General features: G+C 37.1%; 1 protein-coding gene and 1 long non-coding RNA gene across 4 annotated transcripts in view; one reads left to right on the top strand and one right to left on the bottom strand.

Annotated features, from left to right (window-relative positions):
• LOC147578145 (uncharacterized) overlaps nucleotides 1–17,723 on the top strand; it is a 73,894-nt gene that overhangs the window by 40,105 nt on the left and 16,066 nt on the right. The gene's annotated exons all lie outside the window — the stretch shown is intronic.
• CLCA2 (chloride channel accessory 2) overlaps nucleotides 6,675–17,723 on the bottom strand; it is a 37,748-nt gene continuing 26,699 nt past the window's right edge. For 2 of the 3 annotated variants that reach the window (XM_025927257.2, XM_086717448.1), the window contains 2 exons: nucleotides 14,927–15,160; nucleotides 6,675–7,213 (listed from right to left, as the gene is read on the bottom strand). In XM_025927257.2, the coding sequence (XP_025783042.2) occupies nucleotides 6,768–7,213; nucleotides 14,927–15,160 (680 nt within the window). In that variant the 3' untranslated portion in view covers nucleotides 6,675–6,767. Of the gene's footprint in view, nucleotides 7,214–10,818; nucleotides 10,898–14,926; nucleotides 15,161–17,723 lie in introns of all 3 variants that reach the window. The other variant, XM_086717449.1, reaches the window with a different exon arrangement.

The following is a 17,723-nucleotide window of genomic DNA, read 5'->3' as shown; positions in this document are numbered from 1 at the left end:
AGCCTCCTTGTGCCCCTTCCAGTCACCTCCAACCCTTCTGTTCTGAGACAAACAACCACTGTTATGATTTCCATATCCAGAGAATATTCTTATTCTTGAACTTTTTAATAAGTGGAATTATACAGTATGTGTTCTTTTGAGTCTGACTTAGTTAACTCAAGATAACGCTTTTTAGATTCATGCACATTGTTGCATGTGTCAGTTGTTTGTTTCTTTTTGTTGCTGAATGGTATTCTCTTGTGAAGTCATACAAATAGAAACATTTGTTTTATCCATTCTGTTAATAAAAACTTGGTTGTTTCCAGTTTGGGGTTATTATGAATAAAGTGGCTATAAAATTCTTGAGGAAGTCTTTTGGTGGACATCGTTTCATCTCTCTTGAGGTGGAACTGCTGGGTAAAAGGTTAGATATATGCATAACTTTTAAGAAACTGCCAAGCAGTATTGCAAAGTGCGTGCACACTCACCAATATCGGAAACTTCCCATTGTTCCACATCCTTATTGACATTTTCTTGTCAATCTTTATACTTTTGCTGGTGGGAATGAAGAACTATCTTGTGATATTTATCATTTTAATTTGTTGGGGGCTAATGGTGTTGATAGCCTTGGTGTGTATGTGCTTATTGGCCATTTATATATCCTCTTTGTCAAGTGTCTGCTTAAATCTTTTGCCCATTTTTTGAGGCACCTGGGTGGCTCAGTTGGTTGAGTGTCCGACTTCAGCTCAGGTCATGATCTCACAGTTTGTGAGTTTGAGCCCCGCATCGGGCTCTGTGCTGACCGCTCAGAGCCTGGAGCCTGCTTTGAATTCTGTGTCTCCCTCTCTCTCTGCCCCTCCCTCACTTACTCTCTCTCTCTCTCTCTCTCTCAAAAATAAATAAACATTAAAAAATTAAAAAAAATCTTTTCCCCATTTTTATTGGGTTCTTTATCTTTTGTCACTGATTTGTAACATTTTTACATATTCTAGATCTGACTTCTTTGTCAGACATATGTGTTGTGAGTATTTCTTCCACTCTGTGGCTTGCCTTTTCATTAACAGTGCCCTTTGATGAGCACAAATATTTAGTGTTGGTGCAGTCCAGCTTATTTTTTTCCTTTTATGCTTAGTGTTATCTCTGTTATAAGAAATCTTTCTACACTATACTTATGAAGATACTATATTTTTTCTACAAATATATGTCTTAATTCATTTTTATACCTATGATTCATTGTGATTTCATATTTTTATAAGGTAGGAGTAAAATCACTTTCCCAAACATATGTTTACTTGTTCCATCATCACTTATTGAAAAGAAATCTCCTTTATCCATTGCGTTGCCTTCCCCCATTGATTTGCCCATGCCTTTGTAGAAAACCTGTTGACCATATGTGTGCAGGTCTATTTCTGGACTCTATATTCTGGGATATGTTTTATGATATAGCACATGATCTAACTTGGTGACTATTATTAGACACTTAAAAAGAATTTGTACTCTGCACTAGTTGGTTGTAGTGTTTTATAAATGTCATAATTGGTTGATAATGTTGTTCAAATTCTTGTTCCATTGTTGAATACTGTTCCATAATATTGAGTTTTCCTATCTAGTTGCCACAGTTTTTGACAGTGGGATATTTATGCCTCCAAGTTTGATTATTGGTTTGTCTATTTCTCCCTTTAGTTCTGGAAATTTTTGTTGCTGTATTTTGAAGTTTTGTTTATAGGTAAATGCAAATTTAGGATTGCTATATGTTATCAGTAAATTTATTTTTTATCATTATAAAATGACCCTCTTTTTTCTCCTTTCTCAAGGCTTATTTTGTATTATGGTAATATACTAACACCAACTATCTTATGCTTAGTGTTTGCATGATATACCATTTCCTCTTTCTCACTTTTGACTTCTGTGTCTTTAAAGTTAAAATGTATCTGTTATAAATTCCATATAGTTGAATCTTGCTTTTTGTTTAATCAAGTCGAAAAATCTCTGCTTTTTAGTACTCTATTTATATTTAATATAATTATTAATTTAGCTGGCTTTCGGCCTACCTTCTTGCTATTTGCTTTCTGTTATTTCCTTCTGTTTTTTGTTCCTTTATTGTACCTTACCTGTTTTCTTTTGTGTTAATTGGTTAGTTTTAGTGTTCCATTTTATCACATTTATTAGATTTTTAGATATACCTTTCTCTATTATTAATGGGTGGCAAGGGGATTATAATATGCCTTCTTAATTGATCCCAGTCTACTTGAATATACAACTTTCAACAGTGTAAGCCTGTTCTGCCCTTACTGTCATACATCTTACTTCTTTATGTTATTAATAACACATTGTTTTTATTTTTACTTTAAACAGTCAATTGCCTTTTAAAGGAATTGAAAGTAAAAAAAGAAAACCAACAATATATCACATTTACCTATTTATCATTTCCAATGATCTTCATTCAATGCTGTAGATCTGTATTTTCACCAGACATTTTCCTTCAGCTTAAAGAAATTACTTTGGTATTTCTTGCTGATGAACATGATTGCAGCTTTTATCTATGTGCCTTTATTTTGAAAGGTATTTTTGCTCAATGTAGAGTTCTGCATTGACAGATTTTTCTTCTAGCACTTAAAGATGTCATTTTGTTGTCTTCTGGCCTCAACTGGCTCTGATGAGTAATCAGTCATTATTTCTATTATATACTGAGGTGCTATTTTTTTTTTTTTTTTGCATAAATCCTATGTTAGGTTTACTGAGGATCTTAGATCTATAGGCTGATATTTTAAGTCAAATTTGGAAAAATTTCAACCAATATTTCTTTGAATATTTTTATGCTCCCTTTTTTCTTCTTCTACTTCTGGGACTAATTGTTATGTGTGTTAAACTTTTTGATAATGTTCCACCTATTATTTTGGCTTTTCCATTTTTAAAAAATGAAATGCTTCCTTCAGTTTGCATGATTTCCATTTTTCTGTCTTCAAATCATCTGATCATTTCTTCTGTAGTACCAGTCTGTTGTTAATCCATTACAAAAATCTTCTTTCATACATTGTATTTTTCTATTTTAGTGTTCTCATTTACTTCTTTTTAGAGTTTTGGCGTCTTTCCTGAAATTTCTTCTCTTTTCATTACTTTTTCCTATTTTTACCTATAACGTACCATATTTATAATAGTTATTGTAAACTCATTGGATGCTAATTTCTAATCTGGATAAATTTTGGATCTTCTCTTAACAGATTTTGATTCTTATTAGTTACGGGACACATTTCCTGCTTGTTGGCATGTCTGTTAATTTTTTATTATATACTGTATGATGTAGAGAATCAGTATATGTTTTCTTCTAGCAGTAGTTTAATTATTGGTGAATCATCTTGATTCTGTGGAGACTTGGTTTGAGGCTTTGTGAGAGCAGATCTATTTCAGTTTTGCTCTTGTTCTACAGCATAACTCTTAGTCTGGGGACGTGGTCCTTATCCCTAATGTGGTCCTCCTGGACTTTCAATGAAAACACAAGGTTCTTACCAACCCTCTGTAACTTGAGTAAAGTTTTTTCTCCCTAGTACTGGGCAGTTACTTAAATCTATGTTTAGCTCTTTTAGCCTCCAAGCTCTTTTTTTCTATTAGATTCCTTTGCAGCTTAGGACTCACCTAAGGATTGTGAGGATACAGATTTGAGAGCTTCCCCTTGTAATTGCTTCCTTTTGGGGAGTTTCTCCCTCAATTTCCAACTGCTTTGGCAACCCAGAACTCTTACCTCAGCTTGTCAATCCAGTAAGACTGCCACTTTCTGCTTGGGCTCTATCCAGATGCTGTGAGCAAACTGGGAATGCCTTCAGAGGGAAAAGCTAGTTAAATATGGGTCTCACCTAGAATGCTTCCATTTTTTCAAGGGTTTCTACGAGTTTCTACCTACTTTTTTTTTCTTTTTTGGTGTCTCATACCTTCAACAAGTTGTGATATATATATATATATATTGAGAATTATACCTGTTAGCAGGAGGATTCATTTCATATGAACAACCCTGCCATTAGTGCAATTGGATTTGTCACATTAAGTTTTAAGTGGGCAAATCCTAAAGCAAATAAAATAACTTTGTTTTTGGAAGGCTTTCTGATACTAACATGCACGTGTAAATTATATTTGGGGGGCAGTCAACAGTGCATACATAAATAGCAATCTGCTCAGGGCATAGACTCTATTAACTCATCCCCTAGAAATTTTCTACCTCCTACTTCTCTCTTACTTCCATTCAGATTTAATCTTCTTTTGCTATCCTTCTTTTAAGAGTAGAGAAAAAAATAGAGGGGATATTCTCAGTTTCCAAAACAAATTTCTATTTATTGAATAACAACAACCATACTGGCATTGGAAGATAATAATAATATCTATCTAGTCTTCTCTTCCCTCTCCCAGATAACTGACTGGCTCACATTTTTCCTCCTCTTACAATCTCAGATCAAATCTTCAATGATGTCACTATTCATGTGGTAGTTCACCAGTGGCCACAATTCCTCATACTCCTTGGCTCAACTCTTGTCTGTTTTATTTTCCACCATTTGGTCAAGATCAATGTCACATCCGTTTCAGTGGCTCTATTCTATCGATGATTGCTGAGATCTCTAAATCAATATTTTACCACATTTATTATATCTTTCTTGTTGTCTAATGCTTCATTCCCTCATAACTACTGAACATTTTTGCTTTATCTGCTTTATGAGATCACCCTTTCTACCCTGCTACTATGTATTTCAGCTTCTCACGTTAACATCTTTAATCTATTTTGTTTTGCCTCTTTCAATTCACTAATTTTGGGATTTAAGTCCATTTATTGACTCCTGTACACACAAGATGGCAAAATAAACAAATCCGGTTCCTCAGAACTAGACTCGTTCTCTTGTTAACTGCTCTTAAAAGAGTTAAATATTTCTAGGCATAATCCTCACGATCTTCCCACACCTTCTTAAATACAGAGTAAAGGAGTAGTAGGAGAATGGGGCTCTACTCCTATATACCTCTGCTGCTAATCTGCACAGTGCTCTCTTAACCCTTTATTTTCCTATCTGTAAAATGAGGAAAACACTTAAAGACTTAAAACCCACCATGCCCTATCTCAGCATTCTATATTGCCGGCTCATGGAAGCTACGGAGAAGAAAATCCCAGACTAGCAAGCATGATGGCAATCGAGGAAGAAGGGACTGACTGCCAAGTGGGGACTTGAAGTCTGCATCTGGAAAACTTTAGGCACTATGAGATTTAGAACGTTAACAGGTCACACGTGGGATGTAGTGTGAACTGCAAGGAGGCAGCCTGGGTGAGAGATTTTCTGGCCATTTTACCCCTCAGCACTGCTTTGAGTCTCCGACTCAGGCTTTATGTGTTCTTTCTCTTTCTTCTTGTCCCAGTTACCCAGTTTTCTCCCCCCTTCTCCAGAACTTAATCTAATTTTCATTCTTAATTGGACCTGGTTATAAAATAGATCTATTCCACTTTATTGTTTGTATTTATTCATTAATTTTTAAAGTTCTTTAATATACAAAGCAAATGATTCTACTGCTCAATAATCTTAAAACCATAAGGATATTAAAATTAGATGAAAGAAGATTTCTATTTCCTTGTCACCTGTGTTTCTCTCTATTCACCCCTGACCCCCATAGGTAAATAACCTTTGATGGAGAAAGGATTCCTAGAGTCTTCTTTATTTATTTATTTATTTTTAAATGTTTATTTGTTTTAAGAGAAAGAGAGTGAGAGGGGGCAGAGAGAGAAGGAGAGAGAGAATCTGAAGCAGGCTGTACTCTCAGTGTAGAGGCTGATGTGGGGCTCGAACTCACAAACCGTGAGATTATGACTTGAGCTGTAGTCAGGTGCTTAAACAAGTGAGCTACCCAGGTGCCCCCGTAGAGTCTTCTTTAAACAAAAGATAGAATCAGTTAATCATTTCTAAAGGTCAGTCTGTCCCCCCCCCCCCCCCCCCCCGCCATGGCCTCTTCTTTCGTTGAACTGAGATAAAACTGTGTAGACCATGTATGTGTTAAAATAAGCTCAGAACTATGTCTCCTTCTTTACTTAAAGCCTTATGAGAGCTATCACCATTTTTTTTTAAATAACACCCAAGGCAATAACTTGGAAAGCTGCTTTGATGAGAATAGAAACTTATACGCAATAAATTCAATAGACCTCTGTTATCAAATCTGTGTCAGGGACAAGGATAATACCCACATGTTAATGTTAACTCTTACAGTGAACAAAGATATATCTGAGCATTAGCAGTGGGATTTGATCTTAGTATAGTTAACCAAATGGCAAGAAGTGAAGAACTTTACAACAGGGGCTTCATATATAAAATGCAGCTTGATCTTTAGCCATAAATAAGCAACCTGTTCTGAAAAGATAAGGAATGAAAAATTAATCAAAGTAACTGAACAATTGCTTCATATAGACAGTTATACCAAACTCCTTTTCTCTACTTGGGGCTATTTTTCCTCTACAATAAAACAAGCTTTTCTTGATTCTTTAATTCAACTTTGCCCTTGCCTTTGCTTTTAAAGACATTACCTTGGCGACTAATTTTTATTATTTTGTCCATAGCCAAAGCTTAAGGGTTTCCTAATTTCCTTCAAAAATGACTGTTATAAAATATTTTTTGGTGTCTGTTTAGCATATAAAAATCTGACCTGTATTATACAAAAACTCAAAGCATTTTTAATAGTTCTGATGTCAATTTGACTTTATTGGTATGTTTTTATAAAGTGCAAAGGCCATGGATCTTATATCTAAGAAGGAAGGCACTCTATACATTTGTTTATGTTAATTTTGTTCCATTCTCTTTCTTGTCTGCTCTCTTTTTCCTGTTTAACGTATAATGTGTTACAGCTATAGTGAGGCAAATGATTCCTATTGAACTCACTGCTGTCAAAACTCCTTTCAATATAAGATGGTCTCTGGCAAGTACAGGAGCAGAATTTGGGGGAATAAACAGAGATACCTGGGCAATGTTAGACACAGCAGACTTTAAGGAGTTCTTATCTATTGCTCGTATTGCCACATAAATTCTGTGGCTTTCTTGTGTCTCTCCATCAGGTTGATGGCCAGGTCCATTTGTGAAAAGCTTTGGTGAGAATGTAAATATCTCCTTGGTGCCAGCTTGCTGAGGACTTAGTAGCTTTGATATATTCACTAGAATGGCATTGTTAAAGTCATCTTGAATTTTCTGTAAGCTTTGACTCATTCTTATTTCATAGCTGTTAGCTGGAATTAAAAAATATAAATAGAAAGGTTAAGTCACTTGGGTAAGTTATCTAGCTTATTATAAATGACTAACCAGACTAGCAACAAAAAGTCAAAATACCTAGAAATAAACATAACAAAAAATTGCATATGAACAAAACTTTAAAACACTATATAAGAACTCATATTGAAACCTAAACAAGAGGAAAAGCTTACTATGTTTTTTGAATAGGAAGATTCAACATAATAAAGATGTTATTTTTCCCTAAGTTATTTTGTAAATTTTACATGATTCTATTGAAAGTGCTTCTAGTTTCCATTTTAACAAGCTTATTGCAAAACTTGAACAGAAAATAAATAATCTGGGTTGGCCACATAAAGTCTAAAAAATAGCAGTGTGGAAGGACTAAACCTATATGATATAAAAACACTATAATATTTCTATAACTAAAGCCTACACTTCTGGTACATGAATAAACTAATATCTAAAAGTAGGCCAAAATACAGCCAGGAATTTAGCATATGATAGACATAGAATTCAAATTAATGGGGGGTGGGGTGGGGAATACAAATTTCTTGATAAATGGTGTTGTGACAGTTGGGTACAATTTTGTAAAAAAATAAAATTGGATCCATATCACAAACCTTTTTTTCAGGATAAACTCCATAATTATCAAAAAGTTTGGAGTAAAAAATAAAAATATTAACTATTTAGTAGGAAACAATAGGTAAATTCCAGTATGGTTTTGAAGTAGGAAAGGCCTTTCTAATTAAAACTCAAAATTCAGTATCCATAAACAAGAAATTGATAAATTTGAATACATAAAATGAAAAACTTCTACATGGGGAATATCCTCTTAAGAAAAATATAAGCATAAATGTTAAGTGACAAAAGTATATGTTACTTAATTCAACAGTAAAAGTTTAATTCTGAGTTCTGGTAATGGTTAAGTGGCTTCTATTAGACTAACTCTCCAGCAGATAGTGGGTATGAACTCTGAAGAAAGCAAAAAACAGAACAACGACACAAAGCCATTGAAGCACTGGATTCAGATAAAAATAGGCAGAAACAAGAGGAGTTATAATCCGTAAAAAAGAAAAAAAAAGGAAACCAGAGTAGGAATGATCCATGTTTATTCAGCTTTTCCTCTGAAGGCACTTCCCTCTCCTGTACAGATAGCTGGAACTGAAAGCTACCTTCTGGATCTGGAAATCAGAGGACAGAGGAAGAGATTGCCAGAGGGGCTAAAAATTGAAGGAGCTGGAGAAGGACCAGCCCCAACTCTATATACTTTTTTCAAGTCATCGGGAGACGTCCAATTATTCATGTATGGGTGAAACATTAAGAACTCAAGAGACGAATAATAGCTAGAAGGCTGAAAAACTGAGCAGAGTTTTATATAGATACATGGGTATAGATATAGATTTTGGAGTGTGAGTGTTGCCAAGTTAGAGGAGCTTATTAGCCCTTAAATATCCATTAAACACTGGAAGAGCCATGCTTTAAGAATAGAGATTGTGTGTGTGTGGGGGGGGGTGCCTGTGGCTCAGTTTTAAGCATCCCACTGGCCTATATCACGAGTTTGCAATTCCCAAGTTCAAGCCCCGCATTGGGCTCTGTGCTGACAGCTCAGAGCCTGGATCCTGTTTCAGATTCTGTGTCTCCCTCTCTCTGCCTCCTTCTCCACTCACCCTCTGTCTATTTCTCTCAGAAATAAACATTAAAAAAAATAGGAGATTAAGAGTGGATTGGACGCAACAGAAAATAATCAGTAAGCTTGAAGACAAGTGCATAGAAATCAAACTGTAGCACTCAGGAAAAAAAGAGAAAAACCAAACATAATCTCAATGATCTTTGTGACCCACTGTCCTATCCATTTAGTGTCGGTATTGTTTATGTTATGTTATGTTATGTTATGTTATGTTATGTTATGTTAATATTATCCAAGAAAGAAAGAAGAAAAAGAATAGAACAAAATTTTTTTGAAGATATAATAGCTGAAAATATTCTAAATCTGCTCAGAAGGAATATTCCACAGATCCGAGAAACTCAGCAATCCCCAAAAAGAATATATATGGGAAAAACACACTGAGACACATCATGGTCAGTCTATTGAACACCAAAGATAAAAATAATTTAAAACAGTCAAAGGGAAAAAAGACACTTTACACTTAGGAACATAATAGTAAGAATGATAGTTACCTTCTCATAAGAAAAAAATTGAAAACAAGACAATGAAATGACCTATTTAAGTACTGAAAGAAAAATCTATTGCCCAAGAATCCTATATCTAGTGAAAATGTACTTTAAAAAATTAAGGTGAAATAAACACATTTTCATATAAATGAGTCCTGAGAGAATTTCACTCAAAGACCTGAGCAACAAGGGAAATGATGCTACATAAAAATTCAGACGTACAGCAAGGAAGAAGACTAGAAATGCTGACAATCTGGGTGACTAAAAAGGGTCAATTTCTCTCTTTAAAATTTCTTAAAAGTACAAGTGATTGTTTAAAACAAAAACCATGGCGGGGCGCCTGGGTGGCGCAGTCGGTTGAGCGTCCGACTTCAGCCAGGTCACGATCTCGTGGTCCGGGAGTTCGAGCCCCGCGTCAGGCTCTGGGCTGATGGCTCAGAGCCTGGAGCCTGTTTCCGATTCTGTGTCTCCCTCTCTCTCTGCCCCTCCCCCGTTCATGCTCTGTCTCTCTCTGTCCAAAAATAAATAAACGTTGAAAAAAAAAAATAAAAAAAAAAAAACAAAAACCATGGCAATGCATTGTGGGCTTTATAAAAATGTAGACATACGATAAATGCCAGCAAGACTGCAAAAGATGACAGAAGGGTACACGGAATTATAGTTTTGAAAGATTCTCACGTCATATGTGAAATGGTAAACATTAATTCAAGGCAAACTGTGCTAAGTTAAGAAAACTGCATGTTATAGAACAGCCAAATTTGGAGTAGCTGAGGGCAGAAATTTAATTGTTTTGATGTTCCTTATATTATTTTGAGTTTTCAAATTGGAGTAAGATACACATAACATAAAATTTATCATCTTAACCATTTTTTATGTGTACAGGTCAGTACATTTTTACGTGTTACATTCACATTGCTGTGCTGTTTTGATTTTCAACCCATGTGAATGTATTACCAATTCAAAAATAAAATTAATAACAAAGAATCACTAGATACAAAAAAGGAAACCACCTATAGTACTAACACTCTAATAAGATCATAATTCTTATCTGAAATGGCTAAAAATAGATTTAACAATGGACAAAGCAGCTCCAAACAAAGATTTTGTCCTAAGGAATGAAAACCATAGGACATTCCAAGTTTTAATTAAAAAATGAAAATTTTCTGATGGCTGTGTTTTGAACAGTTTCCAAATCTATACTACTTTTTAATAATGAGACTATTTCTATTTCCTGGATAGTAATTAAAGGAAAGCACCCTTAGAGAAGGTTGTAAAAAGAAAATAGCCTTTATATTCAAATTTATCAATCAGCCAATTCCCTCTGGGTGCTGAGTTGGAGCACTGGAGCTGAGTTGCTCCCTGCTACAGTTCAAATACAGGTGGACAGACATGGATAAGAAGCGAGGCTGACCATCTACTCCACACTCACAGTGGAACATATCCATTGTTCCTATGTCTGTGGTTCTCTATGGAGAAAGCTCTCCATGAGGTTCTCCCAGAGTCTTCTCCTGGATAATGAAACAAGTAATATTTCATAAGCCTTAGCATTTACAAAGATTGTCCACATGTACAGCCCCCGTCTGTGAAATTTAAAATAAAAAGATGGGGAGTCAGGAGGTTAAATGTGGTGACATGGTCAACAGTTAGAAAGTTGTACCGCTGGAACCAAATTCTTTCTTCTAACTCCAAATCCCATGCACTTTCTACCATGAGCACCTACTAAACTTTATGCAGGACAGCTGTGAAACTGCAAAGACTGAAAACAAACTCAGCACATACATTCATGGAGAGGCTCCTTCTGTTTACAGTAGTTGTGTTGCCCCTGTCGCTGTGAGAAAGAGAAATCAGGCCACTTCTGCATCTTTGACCTCTTAGGTATGTATCTCTCTGGGTTTCATCTCTAACTCTGCTTTAACAGTATATTTTAGCCAATGAAAGTAGTTCTATGGCCTTGGGCAAGACACTTAAACTCTCACGTTCATTCCCTTACGTTTCAAACAAGAAGGTCAGATTAGCTTGTCTTTAAGGTCCCTTCTGTCTCCAAAATGTTACAAATGCTGGTATTTCCTAAGCAATTAGTATGGACAAGGCACTATTTTAATCCCTCTTTGTGTTTTACCTCATTCAATTCTCAGCAATGCTCTGAGGTAGCTATTCTTACTATCTACTTTTGCAGATTAAAAATCAGAAAGTGAGAGAATTTAAGTAACTTGTCTCAGGTTACACAGGTAAAACATGCTGTGTCTGATTCTAGAACCCAGTACCTTAACACTATGCTACGCAGCCTCCCACTAGAGTACACTCCTTTCTATTTCTTATTTCCCAGTAATTGTTCTTTTCCAGTTGCCAAGGCTTACATCTTCATTAGCACCTTTACCAATAAATTCCTAGTATGGAAAGCTCTGGGCTTAGACTGAGGACAGAGAGAGGAAGTTGAAGACTTGGTCCCATCTTTAGGGAGCTCTCTCTTTACTAGTGAGAACAATTCCTACTACCTCTCTTCATTTGACATCCAAGCTATCCCCTAAGGATTGTTTTAGGTTTCTTCTACTAAGTGTTCTTCCAGCTCGGAAGCATAACTGAGGGTTAGGGGAGAGGATAATGGGAAGAACAGTTGCTGTCACTGCAGCTTCCTCAGAAACAGCACATTTTTAACAATTTTTAAAGACAATGTGTTCAACAATGGTTATACAAGAACATGATGAAAAGATGTCCGAGGAAGAGTGTGCAGGTCAGGCTGTTAGGCATGTAGGGAATATAGTGCAGGGAAGTACGCACAAGATTGGTGCTTTTTTTGTTGTCCAAAGGCTCTGCCCAGGCTCCTGGGATAAGAACCTGGCCTCTCCAAACCGTACAGATGGCATGGTGTTAAACTGTGTTTTTGACTATTTTTTCCCCTTAATATAGGATTATAAATTCTTGGGAGTGCAATGACCATCTTAAATTATGTTTATATAATGTTTAGCACTGTGCTGAGTATTAATAGTTACTTAGTAAATATATTTTCACTTCAATTTCTGGAAAGATATACAAAAGAAATTAACTTTTTAGCAAAGATACGTCACATGCTTGGTGCTGAATTTTAACAAGTATTTTACCCCAGACTTATAATGAAACCCCAAGGAAGTAGCCCGTTTCCATAATGCCTAGCCTGTATACATTCCCAGACATAATGGTGATCTGCTAATGTTTTATTTATAACATGTAATTGGTCATCTTTTTTAGGACATTGTGTATGGTGAAGAACGGGCACCTGGATATACACTGATACGCTTGTGCATATATTAGATATTCCTTTACTGCTAACAACGTTTTTAAGAATAGTCACATTTTTTATCATTGTTAACCAGAGACATACCCCCATTATTTCTAACTCTGGTCATAGACGTGAAGACAACGCCTTTCCAGACAATAATTTTGGGGGGGGGGAGTCAATAAAAGCACATGTTTATGAATTAAATAGGAATCTACTTGCTAGTTGGTCTATTCAGTACTAATTGGTCAGTTTTGCCATTGCTGAGCCGTCGAATCCGTTATGACTGAGTGATTTCAGCAACTTAATACACATCCAGCCATCTCCCAACATATTTTTTGTGGTTTATGGTTTTGACATCATAATGAGCCAGATCTGCTTCAGTCATCCCTGTCATCAGTGAGGTTATGTGGAGATCTCTCTATTCCCTTGATTAATGCCCTTTGTGATACCAATTCTAACATCCCAGATGGTTGTATTTCTTCTTTCCAAGCCATTAATAACCACCAATACCACACACTTTCTTTCCATTCTTTAAAAAAAATTTTAAATGTTTTTTAAAATTTATTTTTGAGAGAGAGACAGACAGAGCACAAGTAGGGGACAGGCAGAGAGAGATACACACAGAATCTGAAGCAGGCTTCAGGCTCTGACATATCACAGAGCCCAATGCAAGGCTTGAACTCATGAACTGCAAGACCATGACCTGAGCCAAAGTGGGATGCTCAACCGACTGAGCCATCCAGGCACCCGTCTCTCTACTCTTTTAATTTAGTGGTGTAGTTGAAACTCCTGGGGCACCGAAAGAACAGTTCCCAGTAGGGATGGGAATTTGAGCTTTTGTCTCATGTAGCACACTGCATTTCTGAGGCAGTGAGGAAAGAGTGAGAACACTAGGTGGCAGGCACCACTCTTACCTTTAAATACAGATGGGAGTGTTTATGGCTAGAGAAGACAACAGCAATGCAAACGAGGAGCCCAGGAAACTTGGCATACTTTCTCTCCCCTTTCTGATTTTTATGTGTCACTTCATTTATTCTTTATGATAACTTATGAAATAAATATTTGTAGTCCTATTTTCCATATAAGGAAACTGAGGCCAACAGAGGTTAAGCAACTTGCCAAAGATCAAACAGCTAGACTTAAAGCCACAGAGGGAAGAATTTTTTTCCTGAGATGTGAGTTACAGCTTTTTCCTTTATACAAGGGACATATCCATCCCAGAGTTTCAATCATTTCATATCTCCAATCTTTAAATTACGTGAATTCTTAATTCAGAATATATTTTACTTCCTTCTCCTCTGGCAAGAAGAGACAGAGTTTGATAAAAGAATTAGAAGACAAAGCTACAATATTGATGTTCCTCAGTAGCACAGAATTATTTGTAATTGAGATGGTTTCTGGTGAATGTAGTAAATGGACAGAAAATTTTAAGCCAAAAAACAATGGCCCAAGTCGGAAGCAAGACTGGTAAAGGCCCAAGGTGTTTACTGTTATTGACTGATAATGACAAAAACCTTTCGATAGAGAAGGTTGGTTCCTATAGGAATCTCAATCAGAGGCGACAGGAAATAAACCATTTAATGTGTAATCAATGATAACCATGTTTTGGTGATGGCAAAGATGTTTAGAAAGGTGATTCTTGCAGAAAAGTTATTATGTTGAGTTGCTATGAGGGTCAAGGAATGATGATGGAAGCCTGAAGGCTGGTGTAGGCCTTCGAAAAAGGAAAGTTAAGAAAGAAATTCATCAATGTCCATCCAAACAAGGCTAGGAAAGGCCAAATAAGGGGCCTGGTTCTAGTTTCCCTGATGAAAGTGAGGTTCAGAAATGGGGGCAGAAAATGCATCAAGTTTTGCATAACTTATGGGAATTATTCCCCTAACCTTGACTTGTAAATCTTTGAATTCATTATTCACTATCTAATCTTCAGAAAACTAAATAACTCCAGTATTTGGAAGTCCATGCTCTGTAATGCAGGAGCCATTTCTGTTGACTAGACCACTCTTGCATATAGTATTTATGTTTCCAGTCAAGAGTTCTAGATGATGAGTGTCAGTTAGTTTCTACCAGAGCCTTCTCAGTTCTGGGGGAGCTGACAAGCTCTTATCCCTAGACTCTCGTTCCATGTAATGCCTTATGAACAACTCAGAGCTTTTCATAACAACTCTCTGCAGTTCTGTCAGCTCTAAGCCCCCAAAGCATTTTTACCCAACTAACTCCTGGCATAGTTATTAGAAATTCTGCCTCGTAGAGAAACAGATAGTGAAACCAAGAAGCCTACCCTGGCCCTGATCATAGTCTTCTCCAGGTGCCGTCCATGATAAAGTCACCTCCTCTTCCACTTTTACAGCTTCCAGGTCAATAATTTTGCATGGTGGAAACACGTCAGGATGGGGGCCAGCCGGAACTCCTAGCACGGAAAAGGAGCCCCCTGAACTTACTCGGCTAAAGCCCCACTTTTGCTCCTCCTCATGCCTGCCCACTGATTTTCTTGGGGCATTCATCTGAATGTTACCTGTGACCATGAAAAGAATGGCCAAAACAACAAATTAGAATCTCCTGAATAGCTTGGTTTTGAGAGATTATTGAGAGACATTTTAAAACCTTTTTTTCTTTAATACATCTTTAGAATAACTGAGTTTATTTATTCTATAATTCATTAATCCATCCATCCATCCATCCATCCATCCATCCTTCCATTCATTAAATAAGTATATTGAGGGTATATGCTCTGCCAGTAATCACAGACAAAACAGTATCTCAAAACTATAAAACAGAATTTATATTCATACTAATACAACCATATTTATAACTTATGATAAATGTAGGAAGGAAAAAAGGCAGGGTGCTGTGAAGAAAAATAACACAGGTACATAAGTTATAGTGTTATCAAGGAAGTAACATTTAAAAGTATCATAAAGGGTGAGTAGGAGTCAGGCAAAGAGCGGAGGTAATAATATCTTAGGCAAAGGGAACAGGTTGTGTAAAAACTCTGAGGTACTAAAGAGCTTTGCAAATAAAAAATTAATTAAAGCAAGGAGGAGAATAGTTTGAGATAAGACAGGAGAGAGAAGCTCACGTAGGCAGGCCACTGTAATGATTTTAGAGTTTAACTATGGGGAAGCAAGGCAGTGACATGGTCACATTTACTCTCTAACAGGTTACTCTAGCTGCCTTCATTGGAGAATGGGTTCTAATGCAACAATCAGCGGGCCCTTAAGATAGCCACTACAATAGTCCAGACGGAGAGGATGGCAGGTTGGGCTGGGTGACAGCAGTGGGGAGGAGGGCAGAAGTAGGCAGTTTGAGATGTAATTTGGAGATAAATCAATAAAAGCTGGTGTTGGATTTGAATATGGAGTCATACGGGAAAGAAAGTTGGTGGAAAAAAGAAAAAGAAAAAGAAACAGCTCCCAGGTTTCTAAAATATGCAACTTCGGAGGAAAAGCAGGCTAAAGAGAAGGAGACTAAACACGTAAGTTACAGGGTTTGTGATTCCTCTAAAACATCTAATTAAAGATGACAAGGAGCCAGTTAGATATGTATTTTAAGCTCAAAAAAGAGGTTTTATCTAGATTTAATAATTTTGAACTTGTGAATTTGGAAGATATAGGCATATAGATATTATTAAAGCCATATGGGTTAATGAAGTTACCTAATAAAAATGTCAACTATAGTGTTAAATAGCATTTATTGACTGCCTGGCTCACTACGTGCCAAGTACTTATTTAAGTACCTTGTGTGGATCGACTATTGAATTTTCCTATCACCACTACAAGGAGGGTACAATTATTACCCCTCTTTTTCAAGATGATGAAACTGAAGTACACAGAAACTAAGTAACTTGCCCCAAATCACAAAGCTAGTAAATGGAGGAGCGAGGTTCCAAACCCAGGCAGTGCGGCTACAGGTGATAGGGTAAAAAGGTTAGGCCTGAGCTCTGAAAATTGCCAACAGTTAGAGGCTTGGTAGAAAAGGAGGAACTGGGAAAGGAGCCCAACAAAAAAATTCCAGAGAATGACAGGTGATCGTAGAAACCAGTATATGACGAAGGAGAAATCAATCAGCTGTGGCAGACACTGCTAAGGTCAGATAAAATGAGGACTGAAATGCATTCGTTGGATTTAACAGCAGTGCGGCCGTTGGTGGCTAGGGTCAGAGCACTTCCAGTGGAGTGATTTGGGTGGAAGTCAGACTGCGATGAATAGAAAGTGGTAAATTAAAGGTGAGAAAGTGCAGATGGCAGGATTAGACTAATGTCAAGGATGTAGATGACAGACAGGGAGGTAGGCAGAATCTGAAGGGAGACCAGTTAAAATAGGAGATGTAATAAATCATGCTTGAATGTGGTTCAGAGGGGCCAGAAGAGTGGGACCGTGCAAAAGTGAGCTCACGAGGGGCGCCTGGGTGGCGGAGTCGGTTAAGTGTCCGACTTCAGCCAGGTCACGATCTCGCACTCCGTGAGTTCGAGCCCCGCGTCGGGCTCTGGGCTGATGGCTCAGAGCCTGGAGCCTGTTTCCGATTCTGTGTCTCCCTCTCTCTCTGCCCCTCCCCCGTTCATGCTCTGTCTCTCTCTGTCCCAAAAATAAATAAACGTTGAAAAAAAAAATTAAAAAAAAAAAAAAAAAAAGTGAGCTCACAAGGCCTCTGGATGGGCAGGCTAGATGGGATCCAGAGCAGAAGCCAGCAGAGACCCTGGTCTTTGGAGAGGAGAAGAAGGATGCAGACATTACTGTGTCTGGAGATTTGGTGGTGTGAAAATAGAGCAGCTCCCTTTTTTTAAGTTTATTTATTTATTTTGAGGGACAGAGGGGGCTGAAGGGGCAGAGAGAGAGAGGGAGAGAGAGGGAATTAGAAGCAGGCTCCACACGGCATCAACACGGAGCCCATGCAGGGCTCGAACTCACGAACCGTGAGATCATGACCTGAGCAGAAATTAAGAGTCAGATGTTTAACCAACTGAGCCACCCAGGCGGCGTGAGCAGCTCCCATTTTTTAATGAGGTGTGTGTTCCAGGTGATCATCTAAAAGTGAGGTGATAAATGTTATGTTTAGTAGGAATGCTTAGGGAAACCTAC

This window comes from Puma concolor, chromosome C1 (assembly GCF_028749965.1).
Source record: "Puma concolor isolate L17-30 chromosome C1, mPumCon1.1.hap2, whole genome shotgun sequence".
NCBI classification, from domain to species: domain Eukaryota; kingdom Metazoa; phylum Chordata; class Mammalia; order Carnivora; family Felidae; genus Puma; species Puma concolor.
This window is presented reverse-complemented; position numbering and strand designations above follow the sequence as displayed.